The sequence below is a fragment of the Danio rerio genome, chromosome 8, assembly GCF_052040795.2.
Source record: "Danio rerio strain M-AB ecotype USA chromosome 8, GRCz13ab, whole genome shotgun sequence".
NCBI lineage: Eukaryota > Metazoa > Chordata > Actinopteri > Cypriniformes > Danionidae > Danio > Danio rerio.
Genome location: NC_141028.1, coordinates 32156246 through 32180090, shown reverse-complemented (window position 1 = coordinate 32180090; position 23845 = coordinate 32156246). Strand labels below are relative to the sequence as shown.

General features: G+C 37.6%; 1 protein-coding gene across 2 annotated transcripts in view; it reads right to left on the bottom strand.

Moving 5' to 3' along the window:
* ptch1 (patched 1) overlaps positions 1 to 23417 on the bottom strand; it is a 105220-nt gene extending 81803 nt beyond the window's left edge. The window contains exons 1-3 of one of the 2 annotated variants that reach the window (XR_015496811.1): positions 22861 to 23378; positions 20136 to 20328; positions 11 to 200 (exon numbers count right to left, since the gene is read on the bottom strand). Coding sequence is in view for 1 of the 2 variants with exons in the window: in NM_001305542.1 (NP_001292471.1) it covers positions 11 to 200; positions 20136 to 20328; positions 22861 to 23028 (551 nt within the window). In the remaining variant the exon portion in view is untranslated. Of the gene's footprint in view, positions 1 to 10; positions 201 to 20135; positions 20329 to 22860 lie in introns of both variants that reach the window. The other variant, NM_001305542.1, reaches the window with a different exon arrangement.
* Positions 23418 to 23845: the final 428 nt, after the last annotated feature.

Genomic DNA, 23845 nt, shown 5'->3' with positions numbered 1-23845 from the left:
TAAGCCATACCTGTTGTACATGTAAACGTGCACTCTGCTGGCCTTTATGGCAGAGTCGAGGTGCTGCTTTAGCGCCTCTACGGTCAAAATGTTAGCACCTTCCTGACGAGGCGTCTGTATCATGAGCTGAGGACTAAACATGGCCTCCTCTCCGATCTTCTGCCGTGTGTACTTGAGTTCCTGATTCACCCTGCCACCCACTATGAAACAGAGAGGAAAGACTTTCAAATAGTGATCTTCCACCCTATAAGCAAAGTCAATAGGTTAAAGAAAACAATGGAGCAAAAAGGGAAACATGAACTCCATATTTCAATGTCACACAATAATTGAAACAGTATTGCATTTTCTACAACACATTTCAACCCAGCACTAAATGACCCACAGTTGATCCCTTTAAGGGTAAAAGACATCCATTAATACTCATGCCAAATGCAGGAGACTGGAAATGAGAGCTCATACAAAGTTATTTGGCATTTCACTGCATTCTAAAGTTCAAATTTCTTCAACTCTGGCCTGAAAAATTGTATCACATGATGTAGAGTGACCAATACACTAATTAGCTAAATTAAAAGACAGCTAACTTCAAGCCAGAAAGAATGCAATGTTGCAATAAAGCGAAGTAGATTACATATTTTAGCATTTTGGATGTGTTGTACTGTACACATATGTTGTGTGTTACATTGGTACATTGGTACTTGGTGTACATTCACCAGCCACTTTTTTTAGGCGCACCTTACTGTTACCGAGCTGGACCCCTTTTTGCCTTCAGAACTGCCTTAATCATTTATGGCATAGATTCAACAGAGTACAGGAATTATTCCTTAGAGATTTTGGTCCATATTGACATGATAGCATCACACAGTTGCTGCAGATTTGTCACTGCACATCCATGATGCGAATCTCCCATTCCACCACATCACAAAGGTGCTCTATTGTATTGAGTTCTGGTGACTGTGGAGGCCATTTAAGTACAGTGTCTTCTGTCATGTTCAAAAACCAGTCTGAGATGATTCACGCTTTATGACATGGAGCATTTTCCTGCTAGAAGTAGCCATCAGAAGATGGGTACACTGTAGTCATAAAGAGATGGACATGGTCAGCAACAACGCTCAGGTAGGCTGTGGCGTTGACATGATGCTCAATTGGTACGAATGGGCCCAAAGTGTGCCAAGAAAATATTCCCCACACCATTACACCACCACCACCAGCCTGACCCATTGATACAAGGCAGCATGGATCCATGCTTTCATGTTGTTCTGACCCTATCTGAATGTGGCAGCAGAAATCGAGACTCATCAAACCAGGAAACGTTTTTCCAATCTTCTATTGTCCAATTTTGGTGAGCCTGTGCGAATTGTAGCTTCATATTCCTGTTCTTAGCTAACCAGAGTGGCATCCGATATGGTCTTCTGCTGCTGTAGTCCATCAGCCTCAAGGTTGGACACTTTCAGAGATGCTCTTCAGCATACCTTGCTTGTAACTAGTGGTTATTTGAGTTACTGTTGCCATTCTATCACCTCGAACCAGTCTGGCCATTCTCCTCAGACCTCTGGCATCAACAAGGCATTTGCTCCCACTTAACTGCCCCTCACTGGATATTTTCTCTTTTTCTGACCATTCTCTGTAAACCCTAGATATGGTTGTGCATGAAAATCCCAGTAGATCAGCAGTTTCTGACATACTCAGACCAGCCCATCTGGCACAATCAACCATGCCACTTTCAAAGTCACTTAAATGACCTTTCATCCTATTTCTGACACTGAGTTTGAACTGCAGCAGATTTAAATTTCACTGCCGAAAGTCCAAACGCCGAAGAGCAAATCCATCGATGCGCAGCTCCACAACTAAACTGTCAACATGCCTAAATGCATTAGGATGCTGCCATGTGATTGGCTGATTAGAAATGTGCGTTAACGAGCAGTTGGACAGGTAAAGTGGCCAGTGAATGTAGATGTGTTATGTAAATATGTATTTGTAAAAAAGGATTCCTCAAAGTTTATCAACACTTTATTATACATCTACATTTATTCAATTAGCTAACACATTAATCCAAAGCAAATCAAAAATGAGAAATGCAACAAGCGATTTATCAAAAAGAAGCAAATCGATATGTGATTTTAAGAAACAGAACGATTTTAAGAGAGAATCATTTTTAGCTGTCAGGGATATGCACGATTAAAATATTAAATATTGTTATGGAAAAATCCCCCAACAGCTAATTTGAAATATGTATTTTCCGGGCATTATTATCCAGTTCAGTCTTGTTATATCATCACACTCAATTTATCAAGCTCACAGTCAAAACTATTACTCAATCTTCAAAACTTCATTGTTCTGTGTACTTAATAAAATCAACACACAGTTGGAAAATCCCACAAAGAACAGAGAACTGAGATAACAAGAGACTTAGCAATCTTCAATAACAAACAATCATAACTTTTACTACCGTCCCACAGGGTCATGCACAGTCTCATAGTAATCAATCATATCCTCAAGCCTCGATGAAAGGAAACGCTAACACATGTACAGGCTCCCATCTGTCCTGTTAACTTGACTTCAAAATGCCTTTCAGTGCACCCTTTAACACCTGCAGTCTTCTTCACAGCCTTCAAATCCAGGCCTATGAGTTATGAGCAAGTGCGTTTGCATGTGCACACGATGTGTGTATATATGCACCTTGGTTGCTTTAGAGCAATTGCAATAGAGCAGTGGAGACGTTGTGTGGCGCACACCTAAGCTTCGCGCAGGAAGACTAACCCCTCACAGCTACAAAAGCAGCCTTTCAAAGCGTCCTGCTGAACACAGTCCAAGTCCACCTCTCAAAAGCTGTCGATTCTTCACGCGCTCTTTACCTGACCTCAGAGAATAGAAGACTTCTCTAGTTTCAGGATCAAGCACCTCAGAGAGGCAGGCAACGCGGTATACAAGGACTTCACAGTTAGTGTGGACCAGGTAATACAGTCTCAGACAGGTAATCTGTCAATTGCTTGTAACGTAATCAAGCAAAGCATCTACTGATTTGATGTATACACTGCAAAAAATGCTTCTCTTACTTTGAGTTTTTGTCTTGTATCTAGTCCAGATTTTAAAATGATTCATTCAAGAGCATTTTCTTAAATATTGTCTTGTTTTAAGAAATAATATGCCAAAATTAAGGCCAGTCACGATATCTATTTTTTGTTGTACAATATACTGCATTGAAGTATATTGCGATAAACAAAATTATTGTCATTTTAAGGCCATTTTATACCACTCATTATATAATGCCAGAATGACAATATAATATCAACAACATGCAACTATATTCTTCCAAAGAACGCATAATACATTATTCTTAAGAAAATTTAATATAATTATAGTCGTTTTAACAATTTAATAATTAGGCATTGGAATTAGAATGTGAAAACGCATATCCTTAATAATAATAAATGTTAACAAAAAAAAGTGCAAAGTAAAAAGTAACAGAGGCTGCGATATCTGCTTCCAGATCTGTTTTCAGTTAGTCATGCACATGAAAATATTCTATAGTGATTTATAGCAAATACTATAAAAATCAAGAGGTTTCACAATCAGCCAAAATGTTGCTAGAATTGGCTTTTATGTATGGGCGATGTATATTGTATCACCAAAAATGAGGTTAGGGCTGAGCCGATAAACGATATTATATCGAATCGTGATGAAATCGATGTCAATAATGTTGGCGCCAATAGCCTAGTGGTTAGCCCATTGACATATAGCACCCAGGTGCTTGTGGCAACCAGAGTTTAATTACCGGCTGTGTATGAGTTTAGTATATACTAGGGGTGTAACGATACACTCAGCTCACGATAAGATGTGTATCACGATATAATGTTCACGATTCGATATGTATCACGACATTTGGAATAAAAATTGAAAATTAAACTGAAATGCAAATTTTACCAAGTAAAATTTTTTATGTATTTCTACGCTTAAATATGGTACGACCAAGCTATCAAAGCCATGGAATAAAAGTTACTCCACACTGTTCAAGTGTTTCTGTTTTTCAGACTATTCTTGATGTTTTCAGGTTGATAAAACTATACAAGCGGTTAGTGATATTTACTTTTGCTTGTTTACATTATAAGATACTCTGATTTGTTTTATGCAACAGTAAAACAGGATTATTTGCTTTCTTTTCCCTGTAATAAAATGAAAAAAAAATGGTTGGTTATAAATTATTAAAAAAAATTTATCATATATCGAATATTGTATCGTTTAGCAAAATAATGCATAGGATATTTACCCTCAATATCGCAATGCCCTGGTAGCTAGCTATAAAGATTTGACTAACTTGCTCAGCAACATTTTTCTCAACACATGATAGTGGTTCAACTGGCCATAAAAGGCCCTGTTTACACCTGGCATCAAGATGTGGGCTGATTTAGAGGACAACACAAAATACAGATGTAAACAAGATCTGAAACGTTTTAAAGTCATTCACATCAACCACTTCCAGAGGTAGTCAAAGACGAAAAGACCACTTACTCTCTGCCTATTCACCAAACATGCAATCATCTTGGTGTTGTCATGAAAATGCACCAAACAAGATTCTCATACCAAAGCACCACGATTCCAATCAAATCGCAGTTGCCATCTTCATTTTTACCTCTAATTTCCAACCACTCATAAACCACGTAACATGGCTTCATTTATTAAAGAACTCATGCGTCACACTGTGCATAACTGTAAAAATAAGGTAGAGACCAAATATGAGTAAAGAATTTCAGTAAAATCTCAACTCAAGTTGTTACAACTGGCACAGCTGGACATACTAATATTAGATAGAAATGATAAAGCATTACTTCGCAAACCACTTGCGATAGAATCAATGATAAAATCCTTGTTTAACAGTTAAAAATGATGGCAAGTATTGCTAGGGGGTATCGATATCAGGGAATAATTAGTCAACCATGTTAGATTTTTTTATTTCATGCTTACCGCAACATGTAAATAAGTGGGCATAGCTAGCTCACATGCAAGTATACATGAGCCTGAAACTCTGGAAAGTTCTGACTGGAGTGCACTTAGTAAGATTAGGTCAGCAATCTGAGGTGAACTTTTACCTTTGATTTAAAATTACTGTTTTGAATTAAAGACTTGAAACTGTGAATGTGAGTACAGAATAACTCTGTGTACAATATCCCTCATTAAGTTAAACAGCCAGTTGAGTAGCACTACAGCCTCTGCTGACTAACAGCCCCCAGGCCTAATTGGCTTAGTCCCTGATTTGTTAAGGGTTTGCCAAAGCAAAATTAACTGCCAACTTATCCAGCATATGTTTTATGCAGCAGATGCACTTCCTGCCACAACCCAGTACTGGAAAACACCTATACACTCTCGCATTTACAAACTACTCAAACACTACGGCCAATTTAGTTTATCCAATTTACTTACAGTGCATATCTTTGGAAACCCGGAGCACCCAGAGAAAACCCATATGAGCACAGGGAGAACATGCAAACTCCACACAGAAATGTCACCTGGTCCAGCCAGAACTTGAACCAGCGACTTTCTTGCTGTGAGGCAACGTGCTAACCACTAAGCCACATGCTGCATTTCACAGCCTTATGAAAATTCAAGTAAAATACACAAAAAACATTGGTCAGAATATATTAAAAAATTATTGACTTATTGACTGTGACACCAGTCATATAGAGCTTAATTCAATGTCTGCTCTATCAATCACTTTTCTTTACAATATGTGTCCTAGAGCCTGCCCCATGGTAAAAATTAATTCAGAGGCTGCTGTGTTACACTAGTGGAAATTAAAGAAAAAGGTTAGTTTTATCTGAGAACAAAGCATCAGCTGGGGTCATAAAATCACAAGTCTGATTTTAATCTATTGTGAGAAGCTCTCACTTCTGGGGAATAAAGATCGCAAACCTGACTCGGCAATTTAACCTGTAAATTAAGGCTTCTTAAAAACAAAAAGACAGAACAGATATTGTTGAACAGCTCAGCCAAAAGGAGTACGAAAATAATGGCAAAAATCCAACTCTATTTAACAAGGTCCAAATAAAAAGGACAAAAAATTTATGGTGTTTTTTTATTTCTGAAAAATTCAACTTTAATCATTATAACAATTTTCTGTTGATCATAAAATGTATTCTGTTGATAATAAAATAAAACTACACATACTGTATGTTAAAATAGAATTTTGTTCATAACACCCATCCTAATAGTAAGTGTTATTAAGTAAGTTCATAAGTGTGTAATTTGGAGTAGAAAATTAACATTAACAGCAAGTTACTACACTTTTGAAAACAAAGCAACAATAAAAACTGTGTGAAAAAAATAGGAAAAATTAAATAAATGACAGCTTCACCAGTATCAAAAATTCATCAGGTTTTACTTCATTTTAATACTTTATTCAAAGAATCATTGTAAACTTACTAGCCATGGGGCCAATATAAGATTCTGACAGTATGATAACCTTGGATAAAAATATCACGATTTCAAGGCATTGTGATAACTGCTTTTTTTTTTATATCTGGATAAAAAAAAACATTTTTCCCCCCTAATAAACAATATATTTTGTTTTAAGAACCATTTAAAATATTTTGTAACAGTACACATGTAAGGCTACATAATTAAATGAATCATTGACTTCTGCTGTCTTCATTAGTTTCGATTTACATTTCTTTACAACTTGAAAAGGCATTTTTGGATATCTTTCTTTTCTTTGGATATACAGTATAACTGTTCAGTATGCACTGTTCAGGCCTACAGCATGCTTGGGTTGTTGGTTTACTTTACTTTACTTGCTACAGATACTGTTACTTGCCTAAAAAAAACAATAATATAGTCATGAAAAACACATTGAAAAAAAAAAAACGTACACATATTGTAGAAACGGTATAATCAAAATTCTCAGTGGTTTTAAAACCTCGGGCTCTATTGTACATCCGCTGCAATGAGGCGCAAGATGTCTTTGGCATGATTTGTTTTTTTATTTTCAGACCAACTGAAAACTTTGTGGATTCATGGGTGTCCCAGTCTAGAAAGGAAGTGTGTTAAGGCGCATTGCTGGCGCGTTGCTATTTTAAGAACTTATCATTATTAAGTTATCATGATCTTATTTATTAAATATAAAAACCATTGCCTTCATGCCTTCTTCATCTCGGGGGCTTTTTTCAGTTTATTCAACTTCCTTTTGAATAATGTTATTATTATCAGCAGTATTATTTATTATATGCATATTTATATTTTTGGACCATATTGGCCATAGGAAGTGTGTTTGGATATAACTCTTTTTTTGACCACACTTCTTTATTATTTTTCATTTATTTGTTTGTTTGAAATTAGAACTGAATTAAGAAATAGTTTTGAACCAAATCTTTGCGCTTAATAATTCTGACTTCAACTGTACACACACACACACACACATATATATTATAGAGATTAAACATTATGGCACTCATATGATCTCTCATAAATTATATTCATATAGATGAATAAGCTAAAGTCTGATTCAGAACAGATTGTAACAAAAAAAAATATTCTTTAACTTGAAGAAAAATGAATGATGTGACCCTAAACTCCAAAAAGGCAACATTTAGTGTGCTTCATACTTTTGTACCACGTTTACAGTGACATGGACAAAGAGAAATGAAGTCAGAATCATATGTTAGTGATTACTGATGTTTTTTTAGGACGTTGCACTAGCAGGTTTTAAACCCTAAGTCCTCTCCCACCTAGTTGTGTGTGGCAACGAGACATAAGCTCTTCACAGTTTTTCCACACTCTGAACATGTGTGAGAATGGTCTCAATTTCACGCAGTATAAGCAAGCATAAAACAACAACAAAAAAAACTAATTTGAAACCAATTCATCTTTTGTGAATGCCCCCCAAACACCCCACCCCTGTCCCCTCAAAACCACTGCAACTTCAAAATAACAAAAACATCTATCATCCCTTATAACTAAAGCAAGAAAATGTCTTTTTCTCATTAAACTATTCCAGCTCTGGGGGAAGGGCTGTGTAAAACAATCTGTAACAACTTATAAGCTATAATCCAATTTAACAATGGTTTTCAAATCACGAGACAGACATACATTGAATATTTTTAAACTGTTGTAATTTTATTAAAGTTGAAAATAACCATGTTTTTTTTTTTTTTTTCTAGGGCCAGACCACCCAGCTAGTGCAAAAGGCTGAGAATGAAGGAAATGTCTAGCAGCATTATGAGAAAGCAATGGATTTCTTTTTTCCCGGGCCCAAACGTACATCTGATCTTGTTTTGGGGTATGTTTATAATATCCCTCATTAATTGCAGCTTCAAGCGAGCCTGAGCTTTACTTCAACATGATTATTGGGACCAGGTTGATTACGTCCCAAACAAGCTTAGCATGTTCCAGATTTTGAGGCCCTGGGAACACCGACATGTTTTCAGCATGAAATAACCTCAGATGTCAGCTTTTCAATCAGAAAAGTCTTCACTCTAGATTACGGTGAACCGGGTCACCTTCAAGTCATAAATGACTCTTACAGAGGCAACAGGAAGGAGCTATAACAATGAATTGTGCTCACTTCACAAGGAAAGGCTGCAATATAGCTGGAAATGTCATATTACGACCTGAACCCTGGAGAACTCAACACCCCTCCAGAGATGCACAGGTTGTGGGGTTACAAATGGCCTTGCCTCAGGTGTGAAACTAACACCGAAGAAAAGGCGAAAGAATGGTGGAGAACAAGAGGTGAATTCAGTCAAACATGACTGCAGGTGTTTTTTAAAGTCTTTGAAAACCCAGCAAGATTGTCTCATTCTGAGGATAAAATCTTGAGAAGAAAGGACAAGAGCTGCATTAACCAGAACAGGTGAGGATATATTCTTATTGCTGAGAAAACAACACAATATCTCCTAAAAAAAAAAAAAAAAAACAAGAATTGTGGTTGTAAACATACTGTAATGCAATAAAAGTTACTTTCCTCATAAGTAGTCTGTTTTTTTTTTTTGGATCATGAACAAAATGCTGGAGCTGCGACTAATTTAACAATTTAGGCTACAACAATGTACCCAAAAATTAAAACATTTTTCCCTTGCAATTTAAAAAATGTTTTACATACATAACAATGTTTTCAAAATGACCTGACCAAAAACACTATATTTTGTATACCAGACCAGTATTTGCCACTATTCCTGTTTTAGTAAACAGTGTCTGTAAGGTGGTTACGATGTGTATGCAGAATTTGTCATGTATGTAACATGCCTTTCTGCTTGTGGCTGTAATGTGAAGTAAATTCAACTTTTCTGATGAAGCATTAGCAAACACTTATACAACAACAACAGCCCTCTATTTACTCCACCATTGTTATCTATGTTTGTTTGTTCTTGCCTTTAACTTACAACTCCCTAAATTTGTACTATACACGCACATGATGTCATGCTTTTCAAGCTTGTTTTTAGGTGCTGACACAAACATGACAATGGCTGCTTTTTCCAAACCTTTTTAGTCCCAAGAACTCTGTTGTCGTGTCAATAAATAGGCAAAACACCAAATAAGTTTCCAGGTTTTACTAAAAACATTGTCATATAAACAGCCCCTTAAGGCTGATTAATAGTTTTGCGTCAAGTGATCACCTTGACCCTCAGCGCCTGCCTTGAACATAGTTGTGCATTTATACTTCTGCGTGCTGTTTGTGTTGCTCTGCAAAAACACTTCCGAAATGCTAGCTAGCAGTAGGTTTTATGTTCTTCTGTGTTAAGTTTCTTCACAGGTGTTTTGATTTTTCTTAATGCTACCTTAATGTACAGTACAAGTTTCTCAATCTTGTTCATTTGGAGGTGGAATTGCCGGATGTACAACAACATTAACCATAAGGTAAACACAAAACAAAAGTTTACATCTAGAGCTCCTTCACAGGATTCGACATTTGTAAACACTCACTCCAATGGGTTCGCAGCTCTTTTTGTTGTGTTACTATTTAAGTGTGTATCTTTTTGCTCTGACAATGTAGCTGTTTTCTATGGTTCTGTTTACATTGTTATTTGCACAACAGCACAGTACAGCTGTCTATACTGTTAAGCAGGAAAAAAAACTGCACTGTATTTATTTATCAAAGGTTTTGTTTGTAATTTGAAATGTTATGCAACTCATAATTTTAAACAGGAGAAAAACCTGTATTGTATTTTATTTATTAAAGATTTTGTGCAGCTGTTTATTTGTAAACAGAGAGGGAAACCCCTGTGCTTGAATTTTATTTTGCTCAAAAAAATGTTTAATAAAATTTTAACAAAGGCTTTAACTCTTAAATAACCATTTATGGGAAAATACCGGATATCTATCGTACTCCTAAAAATACCCGATATGATATTTTGCCCATATCGCTCAGCCCTAATATGTGTGCGTTTGTTGCAGAAGTATAAATTAGCCTTTAGGCCACAGATAGTTCAGCCTGTAACAGAGCCAATTAAACATTTTCTTCATGTACTCAAACTGTATCTCTTCTTTAGCTTTTGAAAATTAAATACATTAAAAAAAATCAACAAAATGTATTGGAACCAGTCAATTAATTAAAATCAACAATTGGATTTGGTCATGAAATTCAAAATTCACTTAGATAATTTGTTAATGTGTAGTTAAAACAACTGTAAATCATAATCCTCCAGATTTATCTACAACCCACAGGTATGTAAGGGGTATGGACTGCAGCAGGGCATCTATTGAATCTGGTGTGCATGTCAGTGTGTGTTGGTGCCTCCACTGGGCCCATTGATTTTGTTGCATAACATTAACCCTTGAACCTCCCTTTCACGAACAGGGGGAGCTGCCATTGGAAGGACTCTCCCAGTGCCCAGATTTTTCAAGCCATGCATTGCTATTCTCGCCATTCAGCTGCAGAGTGGCTTTTGAGTGGCTCGTTTCGGAGGGGTGTGAGAGGTTTGGTACAAAAGAATTGTTCCACCCACACCCCACCCCACCACCACCACCGTCAAAACCACTGCAACCAACCCCTTCAAGATCATGACATAACTCCACATTGCCGCAAGCTCCCCTACCGCCCACCACTTCATCCCACCGAATACGCCAATCACACGGCTGGAGTGCCGAGGGGAACGGTTGCTGGGGACTCTCTGTGATGGGATGGTATGGCTTATGGCGGCTTTTTTAGGTGGTGGTGGTGGGGGCTAGAGGAAGGGGCTGTGTGTGGCAATGCCGGCACAGGGAGGCACTTTTTATGACTGTGTTGCAGGCGGGATTAGCTGGATTAGACTCCAACTCAGAGAGACCCCCTGTGGTTGCACGGAAGTTTCTGCACAGGGTCATAGCGGCATGAACTTTCTCCCTCAAACAACCCACTCGATTCTAGGCAAAAACAGAGGAACACCTCACCGACGCTGTGAGCAATGGACCAGTTTGAACATGCCACTGACCAACAAGCTTGCACCTATGCCAGCAAGCTGCCTTGTGATTTCAAAAATAGTTTAGGACACAGATGATCTGGGGGTTCAGGAGGAAAGTAATTCTCTGATTTCAACCCGTCAATACCAAATATCCTTAAATACAGCAAACCATGTCCTGGATAGTTTGGCTCCAACTTCCTTCAACAGTCCCTGAAGTTTCTAGCATATCTAGAAAGAGCTTGATTAGCTGGTTTAGGTGGGTTTAATTGGGGTTGAAACTTAAATGTGCAGGACACTGGCCCTCCAGACCGAGTTTGGACACCCTTTCTGTAGTGAATTCATGCATTGACCTTCATCATGCACTTTTGCAGAGAAGATACGAAGGGTGGGAACAAGGGAAAGTGAAAGTTAAAGAAAAAGAAAAAGTGAGAGAGGGAGAGAGAGAGAAAGAGAGAGAGAGAGTCCCTGACCCGCAGCTGTAGCACAATGCCCCCAAGCAGCCTGTTCGACCCCTGACACAAATTTTACACCGCAGCTGCCATTTACTCCACACCACATTACCATATGTATGGCCAGCTCTCCTCTAATTATGCTAATCACCTGTCCAGATCTGCACCACGAAAAATGGATGTATTTAGCAGTCCGCTGCCTACAAATACAGCTTACTGCAATCCAGAGATGTACATTCAGAGGGGCCTGAATGGGTAGATTTTTCCACGTTGCTGGCTTCATTCAAGCACCTTCCCCTTAAGAAAAAAACTATTCAAATGAACTGGATCGCACTCCAACAAAAAGCACGGGGGAAAGTGTGTGAGCATGTGGGTTCGTGCACGCTCAAGGTTGGGAGGTGGCTCTGTGTGCACACCTACCCAAACATTCAGCGAGCTCCAACAAAATAAGATATCACTGGGACATTTCCAGTTTGCTAGGGTTTTAAAAATACATTATTTATTGATACATGGCTCTCTAGAGAAATGGTATCTGATTGGCTGATTACAGGAGTCTGTGGTCAAATACTTTGATATTGCGACTGCTTCCTCAGTCTGTTCATCAACCTCACAACCCTTTACAAGAATCAGTTTCCTTCTTGTTTGCCTATAAAACACATCATTGTTAACAACACTTCGTATTGTTAGCAACACTTCACATCAAGCATGTTTAAACAGTCTACAAGGAATCTACAAAACTATTCTTTGCAACTAGAATTGTAAGAAGTTTAGGTGTAGGCTCTTGTAGCACCTCGGTCCATACTTGTGAAGAATTTACCGAAGCAACAGATTGCAGAAAAACAGTCATTCTAGCCAAAACACAAATAACACTTCAGCTACTACACTCCCCTCCCCCTCTCACTCTCTTTCGTTGAACTATTCCGCCCCTCGGCCAGAGAGAGGGAGGGTGGAAAGGGGGAGGGACGGACCACCCGGCATCCATGGCAGGACTCAGTGTTTACATTGCTGCGCTTCACTCTGTAATACATCTGGCATCCCAGGGCTGGACTCCCAAGTGAAGGTGGGGGAAGTGGGGGGGAGTGTTAGTGTGAGGAGTGGAGAACAGGGGGGACTGAAGTGCAGTGAAACCTTTCGGAAGAAAAGCGAGGGGAAGGGGAGAGTGAGTGAGAGAGAGAGTGCAAGTCTTTTCCGTCATTTCGGTGTCTCTGTTTTTTGAATAACACGGAGTGGAGGTATGCAGAATATAAACACGCGAATTGGAGGGCTGTCAGGATGCCGGTTGTGGATGGGAGTTGCTCCATTCGTATCTGTCTTCCACACACTTGCGTCAGTTTTAAAACTGTCAAGGCTGCCGCTGAAGAAATCATGATTTATATAGTGTAAAATAGAATAATCAAACATATATTTGGCAACTGCAACATATTAAACAAACTTTGGTGTGTACCCTGTAATGCACTGTTTGGTCTTTTGACAGAAATGGCGCCTCAAATTGTATAATTTTATTAGAAGAGGTGCATATTTATGTTTTTACATGATCGGACTTACAATTTTCACTTATTGGCAAAAACAGAAAAATTCCAATTGAACTGCACTCGAGAAATGACCATATCAAGGCATATCTAAAGACCAGACTAGACTCATAGTAAGGGTCGTGCACAAGTTAGACCATCTAGCTTTCACATTTTCATGTTACTTACATGCATTTAAAATTGCTAGCTTGGTAATTTTTGTTATTGTTTTAATTTGTTCTAGTATGGCTCTTGATGATTGTTGTAAGACGACCTTGGGTGTCTAGAAAGGTTTTTACAAATGAAATTAATTATTATTATTATTGTTATTATTATTTATTTAGTTTCATTAAAGATAGAAAGGACCAGTCCATCATAGTAAGGGACTTTCATACAAGGTACTTACATAATAACAACTACGGCTGCACAATGAATCCATTCAGCATCGATAACGCAATCTGCGCATCTGAAATAGTCACATTGCAGAAATATTTGAGTTTATATGTTGAGATGATAGTTTACCAGGAGCCACACAGAAGATTTTAGGAGACACTGAAGAGCTAAACCATAATGGAGGGAAAGTTTATCATTTGCATGTGTTTTTAAAGCCTGTGAATGTGTAAGTGTTCAGGCACGAGAGCTTAAAGTATTGAGGCACAGGAAATTCTACTGCTTGTAACTTAAAAGTTATATTTATTGAATTATGTATACAATGATACAATGAAAATAAATTCCCGATAATAATCCAGAATAATCCCAATAATCTTCCAGAATAATCCCAATCAGTCTAAATTAATGACTTCTTTACAAATAGAGCTACTCCAGCTTTCTGGTAAAATTGTATTAATCGCAATTTATATTGCAGCAAAACAAAAAATTGCAATGTCAAATTTTTCCAATAACATGCAGCCCTAGTAGCAACTAAGTAATAGGAACAAGTGAACAGGGCAGTTCCCTAAGAACTACTGGTCTATTTCCACAAAATGGTGCAATTCAGTACAGTGTGGTACACATTTACGTCTGTTTCTAATGTTAAAGGTAAAATAGTAAACGTACCTTGCCACTCTTTGGTAAGAGTACGTAGATCAACAACACATTACCAAAAGGGTGTAGCTAAACTGATTGCTCAAAGTGGGTTTTACATTCTAAAAACTTAAAACTTTTGGTTTACGGAGAATTGTTACTTCTGCATCCAAGAAGACAAGTTAATGACAACATTGCAAGCGCTATTTTTAAATACACAGCCGAAATACAACACAATGATACAGCAATCTCATGCAGGCATAAAAATATTTCCCTTATAAACCCCAGGTAGAACATTTCACATTTGTATTTAAAAGCAAATGTGTTAGCACTGATTTTAGTACCGATGCTAAAGCCTTTATGTAAACATGTTGTGTGTTGCATTCGTACAATGACATAAACCCAGGATTTAGGTATGTATGGCATGAATTTCAACATATGAAAGCCCAATGTAATTGTTAAACTCAAATGATAAATTACACCAATTATAGGCAGAAAAAAAAATGAATCCTAACTAGGGCTGGGACATTAAACAATTTTATATTGAATTATGATAAATTAATGTCAATAGCAATGATAAGCTATTTTTTTACTTTGTGTTGATCTAAGAGCTAATCACAGAGCAGAAATGTTCAACAATGGGAATTTAATAATGTGTTAATATTTTCAGCCACCGAAAATTTATCAGCCGAAAACGCTATGCCAGTTAATGGACCCTCTAATTTTTGTGGTTTCAGTCATTGTTGGGGTACTCTTTTAAATCTGGAAGCATTAACAACTTATATTGAAACATATATCGTTATCGTTCAATATGGAAATTAATTATCAAAGTTGCATTTTCGCCATGTCTCCCAGGTTAAATCCTAACCCAAGACTCTGTTTAGTGTTTACTCAAAGTTTCGAATGACCCAGGGTTTACTTTTATAAGTGAAAGCCTGGCAATAACCTGGCAATCATGTAGAAAACCCTGCCACACTGAACAGCCTAGCATCCACACAACGATAGCTAAAAAATCACTAAGTTAATTTAGGGATTATTAGCAAACTATCCTACGACTGGGCCAATAAATGATATTATATCGTATCGCGATAAATTTTCATGTCAATAACAATAATAAGCTCTGGACTTTTTTACTTTATATTGATCTCTATGTGTTGTACAGCAGAAATGTGCAACAATGGAAATCTAAAAGTGTGGTAATATTGGAGATGTACCGAATTTTCAGCCACTAAAAATTATAGGCCGAAAATAGGTTATGCCATTTAATGGACCCTTTAATTTTTGCGGCTTTAGTCATTGCTTGGGTACTCTTTTAAATCTGATTTAAAAATATATATCGTTATCGTTAAATATGGAAAATAATTATCGAGATTGCATTTATGTCATATCGCCCAACCCTAAACTATCCTGAGCAATCTTCTTTATTTTGACTATATTTTTAAAATGAGTCCTACTACAGGGTTTAAGAACAGGCACACAAGGCCCACATGAGTAACCTGCTTCAAACTTCAAACCAGCTATATCCTAAAGCCCTCAGGGCTCCGCATGCATCCCTTACAGTTCAGCCATGTGTGTCCAAGCCTTTCCGAGCACATCTAAACAGGGAGAATTCCACAAGATCCCGATCTCTGCACCACAATGTGGGGAGGCCGCATTCTTCAGCCACTTCCTTCATATTAAAAGAGGACTTCTTCCCAATATGCACTCCAGGTTACATACTCCTCTGCACTGGAAGCTCTTAATCGTCCACATGTTTTCGCTGGGAAACCAGAGAAAGTTTGTCAATATGTCTACGGCTATTGAATGTAAAGGCATTTCCAAACTACAATTCAAACTTTAAAGAAGAACATAGAAACAGAAATAAATAAAATGCTTTAATCATAAAAAAAACGTAATTATACTTAGATTATTAATGTAAAAACAATTGAAACAATCCTAAATTAAATGTCTTCCTTAATACTCAGATTTACAGTACATTAATCACTCATCCAATAAAATCACACTGCCCCCTGCTGGGTGTATAAAAGTTTCTTGCTGGTTTAAATGAATCATTAAATGCCTTTCAATTGATTGAGCTCCTATTCCACAGGAAGGCTAGCAGAGTAAACCTTCTCTCATCATCACTGGCGTTAGCTGGAACCCCTCACTCTGCACCCGGGTCATGTAGCCAGTATCAGATGAGCTTTTAAATAGCGAAGTCTCCACTCTATGACCTCAGGTCCTAAGGGACGCAGCCTTGTGGCCTCAAGCCTAATGCTACCCCTCCCACCCCCCCAGCACAAGAGAATGGGACAACCCAAACGCTGATATCTCAATGATTTCACTGCGAGAGCGTTTTTTCTTAAAAGTGGCCAGGAGGGGAAGGCGTACAGGAAAGCGAATGTTTACGTGAAGCTGTTTTAATTAAATTCAGGCGGCGTTGGTATTTTCTGTGGTGGAGTCTGTGATTTTAGATGCCTACTCATTTCGTCCACTATTTAAAACAAATAAAAATTGCACACATGACAGCAGCATATTTATATAGCTCTTTCTGCAGGAAATTTCCATCTAAAGACGTCTGCTAGAGGTCCAAATTTGCGTCCAAAACATCAAAGCCACATTCATATCAGATCAGTGAGAGGACACGGCCAGTGACTCGAAAAGCTATGACAACATTAAATACATCAATCATATAACGCTGAAAATCTGTAGAGCAACCAAACAAATTATAATGGTTGGAGCGTAACAGCCCTCAATGGCAAGTGATGAAAGCCAACATGAGATCACACTGAAATCCCATTCAAGCTGAACTTAAGGGAGAGTAAGAGAGACAGCTTCGACGAAGGGTCATTCGGAGGTCGCTAGCAAAGGACTGTTCCAAACGAAACATAAACATGCATCCTAATGGACGCTGGGCCGACATCTCCCAGCGCAGAACCTGGCCAACCTGAACTAATCTATCCCTCAGCTGTGGAGTTTAATCTAAACAAACAGATCTCAATGTTACTGCATCTGGAAGCTGTCATGTGCTTCGACATGGGAACGACTGAGGTGTGAGCGAGTGTGTGTCCGGCAACCGACTGTCATACTTCATCTGCAAACCTCCTGCACTTCTTGGAAAGGAAGAGTGGAAGTAAGCAACAAAGTTAAAAAAAAAATAAGTGCAGAGAGGATACAGCTCTGGATTAGCAAGGTGTTTGTTTTAAGGTTCACACTCAATTGGCTGTACAGTTACAAAATATTACTGACACTCCAATAGTAGACGAGTAACCATGAAAGCTGCTCCAGAGGGATCTGACCTACAACCTGATCACTGGATAACAATTTGAGCATAATAAATTCGATTAATAATCATTTAAAGGGCATAAAATAATAATAATAATAATAATAATAATAATAATAATAATAATAATAATAATAATAATAATAATAATATTAACAATTTCAAAAAAATAATTTATGATTAATAGTATTTTCGATGTTTGGGGCAACCTTTTTGTTTTATTCTGTAGCAAAAAGCAATATTAAAATTAAAGGACAATGTGTGGTATTTGAATTTGGGAGGAAAAGTTTTCAGACTTTCACATGATCTTTACAGCTCTATAAATAAAACTAAATGGTCAAAATGTTATACATGAACTACATCAATATTATTTCTATTTGAAATCACTTTATGTACAACTAAACACAACGTTTAAAATCTTTTAAAATGCAAAGTATGTTATTATAAACATATATATATATATATATATGTATATATATCTCTTGGTACTAGTGTTTCATGTTTAGTTTTTTTTTTTTTTTTTTGGTGTTTGAGTAAACCTTTTTCTTTTAATCTCCAGACTACTGATGATATTTATTCCAAATCTGAAACGAAAATGATTTTTAGCATTTTTTTATATTCAATTTAAAATGTGTCAGGTGTGTTTATATTCATTTTAGACAGCACAACACCAATGTTTTAACTTCAGAAAAGTTCAAAAATCTATATATAGTAGAATAACCTTCACTTTCATTCACAACAATTGAAAGCATTTGTTATTCTTATTAACAAAAAGAGCGGTAAAAGCAATATTAACATTGAAGAACAATGTGTGGTATTTAAATTTTGGAAGAAATGTTATCATGAGAAAAACTAGCAAAAATTCACAAGTCTATTACTAATTACTATGACCTGTCAATTATTGTGACAATGGCCTCCTGTTGTGATCTTTATCGCCCTGCAAATAGAACTAATTGGTCAAAATGTTGTAAATGAACGACATCGCTATTATTTATATTTGAAATAATTTGATCTACAACTACATGAGCAATTTTAGCAAATGTCAACCTTGCCATGAAAAAAAATTTAATTTTCACCAAAATAGTGAAACCATATTTATGTTTTTTGTGTAGGCTTGTATTTTACAGTACTGAAAAAATACTTAAAAATGTCTCTGTCAATGTTTTTAAAGAATTATATTTGATTTACAAAAGTCACACAAGTGCCAATTTCACATCTGTCGCATCCATAACGGAGCCTTTTCTTCATAAATGCAAAAATGTCAAATGGAATAAACGTAATAAACATTTTTGTTTTATAGTGAAAATTGAGCATTGTTTCTTTTGGGTTGTGTAGGTTAATTCACAGAATTTCTACAATGTATGTTGTATACTGTAAACTTTTTTGGTCACATCCATTTCCTAATGTAAAATATAAAATTTTTTACAGATGTATATTTTTCTGCTCCCATAAGTATGTGGTAAGTTGTTTTGGAAAATATAAGCAGATGTTTTAATTTAATGTTAACATATACTGTCTGTGTGAGTTTATGTTTTAAGTTTTTACAGCAAAGTCACATGCATAATGCTGGAATAGCACACATACAATGTTTAAAATGTAAAGCACGTTATTATAAACATCTATATCTCTTTACTAGTGTTTCATGTTTGTAAAGAGTGTTTCATGTTTACAGTTTTTCGGTTTAAAAGCACATTTTACTGACTTTAATATCAGTCCTTGATGTACATAACATACCATGTATTTAAAGTCCAAAAGCCAAAGCCAACTCAACCAATTAAAATAACTTGATATCAAAATAATGACTGTACAATCAATAATAAAGAAAGCCCTCATATCATCTCTGTTCATATCAAAGGATCTTTAAACTTCAGGAATGCAGATCAAAGCAAAAAGGAGTATTCGCCCCTCCCCCTTCAAAAAAAATCACCACCCACACTACTGCCCCAACAACTCACAATTGACTTATTCATAAAATAAACCAACTTTCTGTCAAAAGTTTCTTCAAGCTGCATATGAGCTGCAGACAGTGTCGGGTCTGAGTGCACGTTTCTGCCTGTAGTTCGCTCGGTTCCTGCTGAAACTCTGAGACAAATCTTTTTGGAAAGTTGAACGCTGTCCAAAACAGGACCACACACAGGCTCTGTGAGCAGCGCGGATCAGATTCAACTGCTGGAGGCAGACACACACACACACAAATCGCACACACTCACAAAATGGCGGCTATTCGTGTTAAAAACACTCACATTGCTGTCTAAATCAGCAATTCAGTGATGTATCGAACTTGAAAACAATCGGAAGGCGCGCGCGCGCTATATGTCCCGCAAACACACGGCATTTGTGCGCGCGACTCCAATTCGAAGCGAAAAACGGTCTATTCAAGTTTAACCTGGATTTCTGCCAGACTTCTATACAATAAACAATTCCTTCATCTTACATGACAGACCCCCCACCCGCAGCTTCAGGTCTGCCTTTAGAGTACACTTGAGGGGAAAACGCATTAGAAAGACTGAGGAAAACAGCTTCTTACCTTCTACCCAGAGTTTCTCCACGTCCGTCTCCAGATTAGCTGCCCTTAAGCCAACAGCAAAAGCTCCGAATATTAAAAGGCCCACAACTAAAAACTTTCCGCAGTTCTTTTGTATGTAACAGCCAAGTTTAAACAAAAGTCTTTGAAACTTTGCTCTCAACCACAGCGGCGCTTTCCTCCCAGTCGCATTCCCCTACAAGACAAGAGAGAGCAAATATTACACTCTCATCAACTTTTTTATACGATTTTGCTAAATGCATTATTAAATATTTACTGCTTTTTAATAGACTAAAATGCATAGTTGGTGGTGGAAATAGCATGTGGGGTACTTTAATAACAGAATTATAAGAAATATCCCTTTAAAGTGATTGTATTTTTAAAACAACTAGGTTTTATGGGTTATGTAATTACTATTCCACTCATAAGATTTTAAAAATAGCCTTGAAACATGCATACATTGTCATATGGCAAGCCATTTAAACATCTATTCTTTAATACTATATTTACATAACAAGTACTTTGTAATTACTAGTGAATAATCTAATAGTGACTGGCTAGTATCTTTTTATGTGACAGTTTCCTTGTAATAACTATTTAATATAATAATTTAGGGTCACTATTTCAATAGTATGTAACTACCCTGTTATAACCAGTGTCAGTGGTCTCCCAAAATACTCAGACATCAGTCCAACTTCAGTTTCATCTGTAACAATTCATTAGTTGCTAGTATCTACCATCACTTACTACAGTCTATTCCATTTGCACCTGTATTATATACTTGTGTTTATTAGTCACTAGTGTACAATCAGATTCATTTGTCAGTAAGATTTTAGCCAAAATACATAGTCATTCCTGTAACTAGTTTAACTGTATTTATATATATATATATATATATATATATATATATATATATATATATATATATATATATATATATATATATATATATATATATATATATTTTTTTTTTTTTTTTTTTTTTTACTAGTTCAAATGACTTATTTAAAATGAGCTGACTCAATGCAACTCTTGGGGCTTTTTTTGGGACAACTTAATAGTTTTATGTTCAATCCACTTTATTTTTAATAAACAATCAAGTAAACTTAAACGAATTGTGTTGGAACAACATGAAGGAATAGCGTGAAACCCTGCATTTTTTACATTGTAAGTTGTCTTATAAATGCCTGAAAAGCTGCTATGTTCACTATATGGAAACTCGTAGTTCATATTGAGCCACTGCCACCGATAATTTAAATACATATTTGTCAAAATTTTGATTGTGACTTAGCAAAGGAGTAAGAACTATGGCAAGCTGAATAAACTACTTAGGATAATCTTAGTTTTTTATTAACACTAAAATTATATATATATATGTATATGTGTATATATATATATATATATATATATATATATATATATATATATATATATATATATATATATATATAACACTGGTAAAATATATTAGTCTAATATGAATCACAAAAGCAAAACACATCTCTGTGGTAACTGCTATTTGGCCAAATATTAAGTTGAGTTTTTATCCCCTGGATAACCAGTAGACCAGGATGACACATTCCGGTTCACACCTGGTGTTTTAATCTGTTTAGGCTTTTTCAATTGCTTTTGTGATATTTTGAGTGTGTGCACAAATGAAGGTTTTCTGAACTTTCAATCTAATGTTACAAAAAATATTGAACAATTTAGCAGAGAGAGGCTACCAAAAATGATACAGAGCAGCAGCTTTCCTTTCTGCCCTCATAGCTGCAAATCTACACAGAGCGCTGTTGATGCCATTGTGCTTTTTTGCCTTCGACCCAAACTTACTGGAAAAGGCAAAGTTTAAATCCCATCTGGCTCGTGTATGTCAGAAACACATCAAAGTGTTTAAACATTAGGCCAATTGGCAAAAGAGCAGGTCATGTTTTGTGGCTGTTCCAAATAATTCAAACAACCCAACTGAATGTGTTTTTAACAACCTCTAGAAGAGGTTGAAAGTGCTTGCTTCCATTTAGACAATTGAATTTAACATTTTCTGCTAGTTGTTGTATCAAAAAAGCTGCACACCATGTGTAAAGAGGATCTTTCTGCTAATGAAATTGGACACACAAAAACAACTACTGCCAAGTTGTAATGAATGAATGTGAAAACAGCTTGCCATACTACTACTCCTATTCTCTCGCTGTGTAGTATAATTCAAATGAGTTGTAGACCCACGCACAAACTATCAGACATTAAACTGACTATGGCTACAATGTGACAGACTGCATCCTTTGGACACTGTAGCACAGAAACAGGTTACAATATCCAAAGCCGGAGATGCACGTGGGTCGCATAGCAGAAGGGACGCGATGTGATGCGATTTGGGAAGTGCTGCAGCCATCACAGAGGGAGTTACGACAATATTTGTGAACGGAAGAGGGCAGCCACATGGATCGTGCGGGACGAAAACTACTCCCCGTGTAGATCCTATCTGAGGGGGGCTTCAATCAGTCGGTCAGGGCGAACTTGACCAACAAATCTGAAGAGCCTCCGCTTCACTTTCAAAGCTCAGCTTCGCTTCTGACAGATAGCCTAGGTTAGGTTGGTCGGAGCGCAAACGCTGCGGCTACAGGTTGGTCCCGCATCGGTCCCGTGGCTATCCCGTTACCTAGCGACTTCACTAAAGTTGAGCACTTTGTCAGCGCATTCCCAACAAAATCCAACAGGGCAAGCATAAAAGCACCTCTGATATCTGCTCCAGCGCAAAGGCGGCATCGCAATAGCTCGGCCGCTGCAAATACTCCAAATCCGCCGCGGCGGTCCGATAGTTGCCCCTATTTCTCCGCGTTACCCTCGGCCGATCGGGGTCTCTGTTTTCCTGCTCGGAGGAGACATTAACAGCCGAGGCCATGTTGCAAGGTCTGCGCCGAGCGTCTCGGTATCCGCGCTAGTGTATTTCCCCGCGAGCGTTTAGTGATATCCGAAGAAAACCAAGTTTGTCTCTCGTTGATCCCAGATCCGCGAAGCACTTCATACTCCTGTTTGAGACGGCGAGTCAGAGTCTGCGCCTTCCATTGCAACATTTCGCGAATCTGGAGGTCTCCAACAATTGCCCACTTTCACGGCGTCCGCTGGAAAGTTCGCGCGATCAGTGGATGCTCTGCAAACGTCGATCCCTCGGTGGCTGAAGCATTTCTGTGATCTATGTGGTCCCTCCTCAGGCCGCGCGACAAGGCGATCTCTGGGAGATTCAATAGATGTGAAAAAAGATCACTCTCCATTCGGAGACAGAGGAGGAGGGGCGTGGCCAAAGCGCTCGAGAGCCCGCCCCTGGGGCTGTCAGATGGCCGGGGTTCCTGCGCTCTGATTGGTTCCAGAAGGGCAAAAATTACTCAGCAAACACGACTATTATTAGCTGCTTAGCAACAGCTCACCAAAGTAGAGAGACCACCCAAGCCGAGAGCCCTCGTGTGTGCATCTCAAACTTCAGGGGAGTCTTAAAGAAGCAAAGCCCACTTTCTGCAGGGTCCGACCGAGGCGCGCGGGCCAACAAGAGCAAGAGCGCAGTCCGACTCCGAGCGCGCGGAGGAAGCGGAGAGAGCAAAGAAGAGGAGAGTTTATTTCTGGAGACAGGACAGACACAGCACTTTCTTTCTTTCTTTCTTTCTTTCTTTCTTTCTTTCTTTCTTTCTTTTTTTCTTTCTTTCTTTCTTTCTTTCTTTCTTTCT